Raw genomic sequence first — 10,785 nt, 5'->3', positions numbered from 1 at the left:
TCTGTCCCAGACCCCTTCCTGGTTTAAGTTAAACTAGATTCCCCCAGCATCCCAGATGCTTTGCAGCCCTGGGCAGGGCTCTGCTCTCTGCTCCAGAGAGCGGGGCTGGTGCCTCCTCTGTACTCTGTAGCCAGAATAGGGGTGGGGTGTGGCCAGATGCTGGCCTGCCAGGACCCCTGAGGTAAGTTCCTCCCTCCATCCCTTCTTGCCCTGCTGGCAAACCCTGTGGACTGCAGCCAGGTAGGGAGACAATTAATTCCTCCCTCTGTCCCCTCTCTCCCCTGGAACCCTCAAGGGTTTGGCTGCAGTCTCTGCAGCTTGCCTGCAGCCAGGCAGGAAGGGGTTAATTCCACGGTGGTCCCGGAGGGTGGGGAGAGAGACAAGCTAGTCCCCTGTGTTCAGATCCCAGCCCTGCACCTGTGAGCCCAGAGCCACGCCCTGCAGGACCAGATTGAGAGATGGGAGGTGTTGGCAAAGACCTGACAGTCATTATGCACATGTGCTGGAGATGGGAGTTAAGGGAACAGGAGAGTGTTGCAGACAGCTTCACCAAAGACTGCAGAGAACTACATTTACATTATCAAGCAGAACCTGTAAAAGGTGGGAATACTTAAACAAAGCCTTGCTGAATGCCTGGCTGTAAAGAGACACTCTGCCCTTAGGATCATGTAAGACTTATGCAAAGGTTTCTCTTGTCTTCCTGCTTTACGTGTTAAGTTAGACTAAGTTGTGTATGCTGTGTTTTACTGGGCTGTATCTTAGCTTAGGCAAAGATTTTTGGTGGTTCCCTGTTGTATGCTTGAGGTTGCAAATTGCTGTGTTCAATACATGCTTGCTTCAGAAAAAGGACTTTTTTCCCCACCCCATTCAGTCTGGCAGCAGCTTCCTCCACCCCCGCCCTGACTGGTGGCTGGCATCCCATGTGTCGTGCTAGCCTGGGCTGGTGCCTGGCCATGCCCCCTCCACTCCCTCCAAGGCTCTCACCTCTCCCTGCTGGTGTCTCTCTTCCCTCCCCTTTGGTAGTGGCTGGCAGGCATGCTCTATTGCATGTCACCCCCTCCCCCTCCCTCAGCTTCTGGCTTGAGTCACTGGAGGCATGTGGCTGCATATCCTGATTTAACAGAGAATGTCTGTCCAGTTATTAATAAGTTTAAGCTGTGCAGCTCAGACTAACCTGCAAAGATTGAATCAATTCAGGCTTGGGCTTTTTGAATGTCTGTCCCTAGCCGAAGAGACTGGACACAGCCTGTGGCACAGGGTTTCATCAATAAGCAGCTTGGCCTGGCAAATCCCCTTCCCTGTCTTGTGCAGTGCTGCTGATTCTCCCTGTGCAGCCCTCCGCTTTCTGCTCTCTTCCTCACTCTCTGCATCCTTCTTTCCATCCACCTCCCTCTGATATTGGCAGATACCTTATACCCTCCTCTCTCCCTTCACCCCGTCTCTACAAGAGGGGAATGGTGGCTGGTTGTGTAGCCAGGTCAAAAGTACCTGGTCCACCACCCTGAAAGGTTGAGCTCCACTGCTCAAAAAGATAAACAATATATTGATTTTTATTTTAATATTTGTTTTAATGGTCAGGTAGTCTTGCTTTTTAAAGAGCTGAGTTTTGTTTCTAATCTGAATTCCAGTAATTTCAGACCCTGGATCTTATTATGCCTTTGTCTGCTACATTGAAGACCTCTTGCTTCTGCCTGGGCCTGCACTGCCCTGCATGCCTGATGTAGTGTGCAGGATTGCAGCCCACAGGGCTCCCCACTGCATAATACAGTTCTGGGGGCTAGATCTGTGGGCTATGAGTTGAGCAACTCTGGTGTAGACACATATGGGCCATCATCAAGTCATGTGCTAAACCCCTCTTGGAAAAACAGATAGTCCTTGTTGATTCCCTCATCCATCAGCTGCTGTTCTTGAAGGGATGTTGAAGCAGCTCAGGCATCTCACTCTGGCTCTGGAGGCATGAGTTTCCAACCTCCAGTTAACCAAGCTGTAAATAGGTACCTGGTCATTTGAGCTGGGAAGTCAAAGGCAGTCAGACATGATTAAGGACCTACCGAATTCATGGCAGACTACATGGCAGCTCTTTTAATCTTACAGGTTCCCCTGTGTAACCCCCCCCTCCCCCGTTGCTGATTGGCTGAGTGGTCCTGGTGCCCCTGCTACTTTCTGCTGACCGGCTGGAAGGCAAAAACAGTGCCATGTTTAAAATTGCAGTTTTCACCTCCCTGCTGATCAGGAGTGAGCAGTGGGACCCCTCTGCCAGCCAGAAGGGTGTTGGCACAATGGGGAACCTGCAAAATTAAAGGATTTGCTGCACAGGCCACTTCCTGAATTTGGTAGGTCCCTAGACGTGATGCCAACCATGTCACAACAATGTAAGCTACTGATTATAAAAACTGGTGTGTTTTAATCACAGTAGCTGAATAGGCTGTTGTACTTAGATAGACCTTTAGCCTTTATCTTAATGTTTTAAATAGGTTTAGTTTCAGTGTTTGCTAAACTGATTCCAAGTCTACTTAGCTAATTGGTCTCAACTCTGAAGGACCCAAGTCTGTGGGACAACACTGACTATTCATGTTCTTTCTATAGTCTGACCCTCTCTCACATACCTTCCCAAGACCTATATATATCTGCTGCTGCCACTGCCCTCTACCTTTCCTGCTCTCTGTTTATGCAGCTTTCATCAGCAAACTTACTAAAGCAATCCCTCAGCTCAGTTGTAAATCTTGTAGTTACGGGTCTTCCTGTTTTAAAGAAGTGTTTCCAAACACGAATCCATTGGGATAGTTTAATTCAGCTCTGTCTGCAATGTAATGTATTATAGATGGGCTGCATTTCCACTTTTAAATTACATTCTTTATATTTATTCATTCACAATTGTGCTTGGTTTACAGCTTCAAAAGTCTTCTGTTGGAAAATGTGGAAGTTCAGAAAAGTAGGGGACAGTAGAACAATAGAGAGGAGAAAAACAGGGAAAATTGAGTGCCATTTGGCTGTGATTTTTTTTAAAAAACTTAAAGGAAAATCTTCATCCAGTAATTTTTTTTTTTTAATTCCATGAAAAATAACAGTGAAAATTACTTTTTTCCCTAAAAATACATTTTTAGTAGTTTTTGACCAGTTCTACTTTTGGAGATGACATGCATGGGAGTTATAAGTCTAATTCTCACAAAAGTATCATTTTTTTACAAGAATTAATCATGGTATTATTGTCTTAACATAACATGAAGTCTCTAATGAGCTGATTTAAACACTGTAATTAAGTCAGTTCAACACTGACGCTCTGGTATGGCCTGATTCTGCAGTCCTTGGTTGGAAAAGTCTCCCACTGGAGTTAATGGCTCAGTTGCCCGAGTAAAGACTTCAGAATAGAGTTCTTAACTTGGAACCCACAACTGGTAAAATTAATCATGTAAAACACCATGCCAGTACACCAAAAAAAAGCACTTGCCCATGAAAGCATTATAGAATATTATTTCCTTTATCACTACATATAGGACACAGACAGAAATGATATTTGTTGCGTGATTGGCCCCTTGAAAGCACTCTAAAGCCCTGGCTGAACAGAAGAGCATGGCTGCAGAATCCTCTGATCATGTGACAAAATAACCCTCATTGTATGAGGGTTCAAATGAAGACACTCCTAACTGGAGCAACTTCATTAATTTCTGTCTGCTCCAGCTGCAACAGCAGCCTGGCCCAAGCGGCTGTCTTTGGATGAGAGGGGGAGAAGGCAGGGGAGGGAGATCTCTTCTGGGAGAGAGGTCTCTTAGCTCACTGGAGTGGGGCCCAGAAAACCCCCTTCCTTTCCTTCTCCCTGCTCCCATCCAGAGACAGCAACAGAACTGAGAGAGTCAGGGCAAAGCCAGGGGAAGAAGGGATGCAGGGGAAGAGCCAGGGGGGAAGAGCCCTCTCTCCCTGGATTGGCTCCAAATTGGAGCCGATCCTCCACTTTCCTTATCCAACAGCTAGCATCTGTTGGATTGAGAGGATCGGTCTAACTCCGATCTGCTCAGGGGTGCATGAAACCAGCCACAGGAGAGACCCTGCTACACATGCAAATTAAAGCTTGATAGCAACCAGCTATAAAGTCAGTACATATTTCCAAGGTCTAACTTTATAGCTGGTGGGAGCTTTTTATGGTATGATAGGTACTTTGCACATGTAGCTGTTCTCAAGATAATTGCAGAATTAACCAGTTAATTATGCGATACCTGTAATACATAGCAGGGGCCTCAGGCATAGAACAGACTCATACCCTTGATGCTTATAAGACCTGAGCTTTTCACAGTTTTTAGTGAGACACAGGAGAAGCAGGGACAGGTATCTGCAGAAGCAGTTTCTGGCAGTGTAAACGTAATTAGTACAAACAAATGAAACGAGAGATGTGGTTCCAGAATTTGTTTGTTTGTGCTTGTTGGTGTCCAGTGTCAGGGCTGCTACTTCATACACTGCACAAGGCTGCAGGAAAACATTGGTACAAGAGATAAGACCTTGCAAAGTGTATCAACAAGTGGAAAGAACCTCTTTCTGTTCCTTGCCATTGCAAGTACCCACTTCTGTTGATATGATTTTCATCTGGGAAACTGGTTGCCCAAAAGCAACTTACTTAATTTGCTTATAAATAATATCATTAAGGTAATAGTCACCTAAGTGGCCTTGCACAATCTTTATCATTTGGGAACAGTTTTAGGTTCAAGATGAGTAGGTCTAAAATTCAAACCAGTTTGACCGTAATCCAAAGGAAGAGTGTTGTTAATATTCTGTACTTGAATGTTTTTTTTAAAACTGATTCATGCTATTTACAGACATTTTTTAATTTGCAAATAACTTTTCTATTCAATGCACAGTAGCTAGATGCTATTCAGTATGTTTACTGGCACAAGTTATGCAAACATTGTCAGACACTAAAGAGAAAGGCAGACACATTAGGTATCTGTCAGAAATGGGAAGTTCCATTCAAGGTGGGATTTCACCTTGTTTTGGAGCGTGAGCCCCTCCTGAATCCATTACTGATCCAGTAATAAGTTGTTAGGTAGCATGATGCCATCTCTCTTGTATCTCAGGGCCAGGGACACTTTTTTCTGTGTCCAATTTTTATTTTTGAGTATTTTTATAATTTATGATAATATGAAGAAATAACATTCTTGCACTTCCTTCTATTTTGGACATATAAATAGAAAATCTCTCTCCTCTCTCTCTCTCTCTCTCTCTCCCTTTTATGTTGGCTTCAAAGTTGCTTCTCCGTAAGTTTTAAAACATGCGTTTAACCTCGTAGTATTCAACTCAAAATGAGTTTGCATGGCCCTAGCTACCAGTGGTTAACAGGTGAAACCACAGCATGTCATTGCTGTGCTGTACAATGGTTTGTAACATGCTGGGCATGTTTACATGAGGCACTTTAATCATGATTAGAGCTAATTACCATTCAGTAAGTGTCACCGTCTACACATTTAGACACTCACTGCAGAGTAACTGGCTCTAATTGCAAGTAAATTTGCTACCTGGATATACAAGTAGCAAATTTACTCATGATTCCTTACTGCACCACATGGCACATGTAGATGGGTAACTGGGCGCAAACTTGCTCCTAAGCAGCAGGGGGTGGGTGATTGCTCCCTGTCCCTGGGAGCTGCCTGCTGCTGGGGCACTGGCGCCTGGGCAGGGACCATGCCCCAGCAGCAGCCACTCCCTGATCACAGAGCTGGGCTGGGAACAGGCTCCCCAGCCCCCACTCCCCAGCCCCCACAGCAGATCTGCTTCTGCATCTGTGCACGTGTCGATGCCTGCCTGGGGTGGGTTTACTGTAGAATAATTTGCTCTATAGGAAACCCTCCCCAGGGCAAATGCATATGTGGACATGCCCACCATGTCTCTCTTCATCCTCACCACTAAACCAGTTTAAAAACATTTGAACTGGAAATAGGCTTAAAATAATTTTAAAATTAATTCTGCAAATTGATCTCTGAGAGCAGGAGAGAAGGATCAGAGAGAGAGTGTCAGTGGGTACATCTACATGAGATGCTACTGTGCAGTTATTACTGCTCATTTATTTAGTACTTGTGTAATCAAGTACTAAAATAAATGCACAGTAACCAGAGTTACTGCACAGTAGCTCCAGTGAATACCTTTTTAGTGGGCACTACTGTGCAGTAGCCTAATAATACTGCATAGTAGCAGTACTAGCAGTATTAGCATTGTTGGTGTTGTGACATGCTACTGCACAGTATTATTCAGCTGCTGCACAATTAGTGTCTCATGTGGATGAGCCTTGTGACAGCCAATTTAGTACTATAAAATGCCCTAAAAAACAAAACCAACCTCCCCTGCCAAAAACAAAATGAAACAAAACCAAAAATGCAAACTTGTAAAACTTAGAGTTCATGTGAACTTCCTGTGAATGCAGTCATTGCAATCGAGGGAATTGATGATTTAGCCAGCCATGCCATCCAGGTCAGCCTCTATTCAAATGCTTTACTACCTATGGATCTTCATACCCAAACGTGCTAGAGCTCTGTAACAAGCCTCCTTTAGATTCCTGTATGCCACTGCCCACCCCAAATGTGCCCAATACATCAAATTGACCTGCAGGCACGCTCTAGCTCTGCTAAAATAATTTTATGGTAGCAATAACCGCCTGCAGACTTTTAAATAGGCAGTAACATATATTAATAATTAGTCAAGGTCAGAATTATGGTATTTCTGCTGCCTGGTCCAGGGTTCACTTAGTGGTGGAAGGACAGCCTGCCATTACTCTCAAAAAGAGAAAAATAACAGAGGAGGAAAAGACTAATTTGCCACCCTGCGAAATTTGTAGGACAGTTGGAAAGTGAACCTCTTTCTTTCCACAACCTCATACAAGGCTCTAAAGGAGGAGGAGGGTTACTGGTTATGTCATAGGCAGAGGAAAGGAGCTGGAGGTTTTGGGAGTGTTCCCTGAAGTGGTAAGAGTATCCTAGTTATTACATATCTGAAGCAATTAATCCTTTCACTGCAGAGGTGATAAAAACCCAGCTAATGTTGCTTCATGAGCTGTCTTCTCTTTAGCTCCTAGCCTCTTATTACCCATTCACATCTAATATGAAAAAATATTTTTTTTCTTTGCTGTCACCAGTCCATTCTCAAATTTTTTATTCTTCAACTTAGCAATCATTACACATTTCTCCAAAGCATCTCAGAATGCAGTTGGCGTGAAAAAATAGCTAAAGCAAATTAGGGCCCCTTTCTGCAGATACTTACATGCTGGGCACGTCTACACGAGACACTAACTGTGCAGAGCCTCATAACACTGTACAGTAGCGTGTAACTCAAAAACCATGCTAATATGCTACTGTGCAGTAGTATTAGGCTACTGCATGGTAAGCATCACTAAAAACCTGTTCACTGGCATTACTGCACAGTAGTGCAGGTACTGCCCATTGATTTAGTACTTTGTTAACCAGATACTAAACTTAGGGTGCAGACAGAAGTGGAGCTCCCAGCTGTAACTCAGAACAATTTTTGCAAAGCATTCTGAGTTATGACATTACCCCAGTGTGTCTGAGCTCTGGAGTTGTATTATATCTCTAATCTCCCACTTGAAAACTAAGATGAATTCATCCTGGTGGTTTTAGTTTGAAAGGATAAAAATTCTTCATTCACTCAAAGAACAAGCTATATAATTTCACAGGTTAAAACTGGTGACTTTGAGTGATTTAACTGCCTGAGTATAGGGGTTTCTTTCTCTAGTACATGAAAAATATTTGGTTGTTTTTAAGAATAGATTTGCTTTTTTGTGTGATGTTGAAAATATGGCAAAGCCAGATAAATAGGTTTATTTTTTAAATGTCTTTTAATTCGGCTTTTTCAATAAAAATATAATTGGTTTTACAAAAATCAGAATCACTTTCCCAAGTGATTATAGAAAGTGGGAGTGATTCAGATGAGTGGGAACTGAGCTGTGTACAAATAGTCTTACTCCCTGCAAAGCCAGTGATGATTGTGTTTTTATGGGATGAAATTATTTTCTTATTCTCAGATTATTTGCTATAATAAAGGGCAGCAGTGGTGCTGTTTTGTCTTTTCAGTGGGAAAAATGTCATGTTGTAAGGGAAGGGCTGACTTTTTGGTGCGTGTGAAAATGGAAAATTTTACATTGGGGTGAAGTAAAATAACTCACGATTCTTTGATTCAGTAGGACTCCAAGAATTGATCTGTTTTAGGAAGGGGTTCATGCATTCCCTTAGGATCATGAACCTCCAGGAAACAGAAATCCAGTAATATTTCTGAAATACTTGGGCTAGATGATGGAGCCTCTGAACAGGAACAGACAGCATTTCTCAATGACAGAATATATAGCTTTCTGAGTGCACAGTGGAATTATGGGACTATGCTACCCCTAGCACTAACCTATGGACAGGGTTTATGATATCACTTCCCCATCCATTAAAAGGACATCTTCCTCTTGAATGTGCACACTGGCAGGCAGATTGCCAACCAAGCTACATGTTTGGTTGGCAATGTGGTGCTGAAGCATCTGAGGAGGAGCAACATAGACCTTTTAGTGCTCCAAGCCACGTTCACACAAGCACATTTTATACTTATAGAATACACAATGACTCAATATAGCTGCATGCATGATGCACGCTAAGGGAGGCATTAAAACATCTAGTCTCGTCTTCCATATGTTATAAGCTATAGAATTTCACCAACTAGCCCCAGTATTGAGCCCTCCATATAACATGTGATGCTCTTCCTGGCTCACTGCTGTGGGCTAGAACAAAGAACACGGTGTGCTCCAGCATTGCCTGTAACTTCCCTACAGCATACTGGATGCGAAATTGGAGACATCATTACTGCCCACAGTTGAGACATTAAAACACCATAATAACCTATCCTAAAGGAAGGCCTTTAATGGTCTCTGTTATAATAGCAAACTATTCTGGAAAAGTCCTAATGAAGAAAATTGGGGTGGAAAGAGGGAGGACCTTTAAATCTACGTGTGTGTGAGTGGGGAGGAAACACAACCCTCAGACAACATGTCAGAATGATGCATCCTTCCCTAAATCTGCTTGCATCTTGCCATGACTCATGAGTCTTGAGGATGCCAGTGAGGAGGTGAGTGCTGCATGGAGTAATCTATCAGCTGCATGTCAGACAGCTCAGAGGAAGTATTTCATTACTGAGTCACCACTAAGCAGCAGGCACAAGATCTTCATCAGGTGAGGGGGTCAGAGCCATTTGTAGAGGGAGGGTGGATTGGGAAGTGGAAAGATAGAACAAAGCCCACAACCTTTTCCATGAATTATGTGCTATTGTTCAGGAGCCAAAAGGAGTAGATTCACAGTACTTCCATAAATCCCTAGGGAACTGAAAAAAATTCTGGACTCAAAATACATTCTCCCTTAGGGACTTGTTTTCCTCCATTGAGTCCAATTATTTCTTAAAGGTGGGAGGAGGGGATTCGTTCTCCAGGGATCCTATAAATATGTCTATAACTAGATTTCAGTGCGATGTATATTCCCAGTTGTCCTATTAATAGCATTCTGTTTAGATACTGAAACCATTTTCCTTAATAAAAATACCAGTAGCTCTTTGCCTGTAATGAGTATTACTGAACAGCTTACTGCTGAATATCTAAACAGTATTTGATTATGTGCAAGTCCATGAGGTTTTAATGTCTCAGTGGTTGGGATTGACCCCATTGATTTTTTTTTGGACTATGTATGCTGCAGACATTATGATCTGTATCTAAAGCTGAAACGCCAGCAGTAGAATGTGGAGTGGAGTTATGTGGAGAAGTGGAAAAATCTAACAGGTAAGTATTGGCATTTGTAGTTTTCAGGTTTCCTTATGACTAGTTATTTTTAAATGAGAATTATGAAAACATTACTATCGCTGAGTACATAATATTAGAGCTCTGTGAGCTTGAGAATGGGAGCCAGTTTTAGTAAGGTAGATCACAGAACAACTGAGTGACGTGGTGGAAAAAAATCTGCCAAATTGGGGAAGTGGTGTGAGAGCCTTATGCATCACATAGGAACCAGAAAGAGACTGAGATGGAAACGGAGAGTCCACATGAAATGTGTTTGTTCTGAGTGACGGTCCAGAAGAGAGCACCTTTCCTTAGCTCCTTAAAACCCCAGCGAGAAGGAAAGATCTTCAGTTCCTGAGCTGCTATACATCCACCTTAGATGTACATGAGGCAGTCTGAAGCATGTGCAGGGGAACTGGGTCTTGTAACCTGACCTGGTTATTATGGAAGTGGATCAGTAGTAAGAAGAGCCAGGCTCAGCTAGTGGTTTTCCTGCTACTAAGTTCATAGATTCATAGATGATAGGGTAGGAAGGGACCTCAATAGATCATCGAGTCCAACCCCCTGCATAGGCAGAAAAGAGTGCTGGGTCTAGATGACCCCAGCTAGATACATATCCAACCTCCTCTTGAAGACCCCCAGGGTAGGGGAGAGCACCACCTCCCTTGGGAGCCCATTCCAGACCTTGGCCACTCGAACTGTGAAAAAGTTCTTCCTAATGTCCAATCTAAATCTGCTCTTTGGTAGCTTGTGGCCATTATTTCTTGTAACCCCCGGGGGCGCCTTGGTGAATAAAAACTCACCAATTCCCTTCTGTGCCCCCGTGATAAAATTATAGGCAGCTACAAGGTCGCCTCTCAACCTTCTCTTGCAGAGGCTGATAGGTCCAGGTTCTCTAGTCTCTCCTTGTAGGGCTTGGTCTGCAGGCCCTTAACCATACGAGTGGCCCTTCTCTGGACCCTCTCCAGGTTATCTGCATCCCTCTTGAAGTGCGG

General features: G+C 43.5%; 1 protein-coding gene across 1 annotated transcript in view; it reads left to right on the top strand.

Annotated features, from left to right (window-relative positions):
* Positions 1 to 575: 575 nt before the first annotated feature.
* PLCXD3 (phosphatidylinositol specific phospholipase C X domain containing 3) overlaps positions 576 to 10,785 on the top strand; it is a gene marked incomplete at its 5' end in the record, with an annotated part of 62,904 nt that continues 52,694 nt past the window's right edge. The window contains one exon of the mRNA XM_006033465.3: positions 576 to 600. Within this exon, the coding sequence (XP_006033527.1) occupies positions 576 to 600 (25 nt within the window). The remainder of the gene's footprint in view (positions 601 to 10,785) is intronic.

The sequence above is a fragment of the Alligator sinensis genome, unplaced genomic scaffold (assembly GCF_000455745.1).
Source record: "Alligator sinensis unplaced genomic scaffold, ASM45574v1 scaffold667_1, whole genome shotgun sequence".
NCBI lineage: Eukaryota > Metazoa > Chordata > Crocodylia > Alligatoridae > Alligator > Alligator sinensis.
The sequence above is the reverse complement of the archived record's forward strand: the minus strand, read 5'-3'. Positions and strand labels throughout refer to the sequence as shown.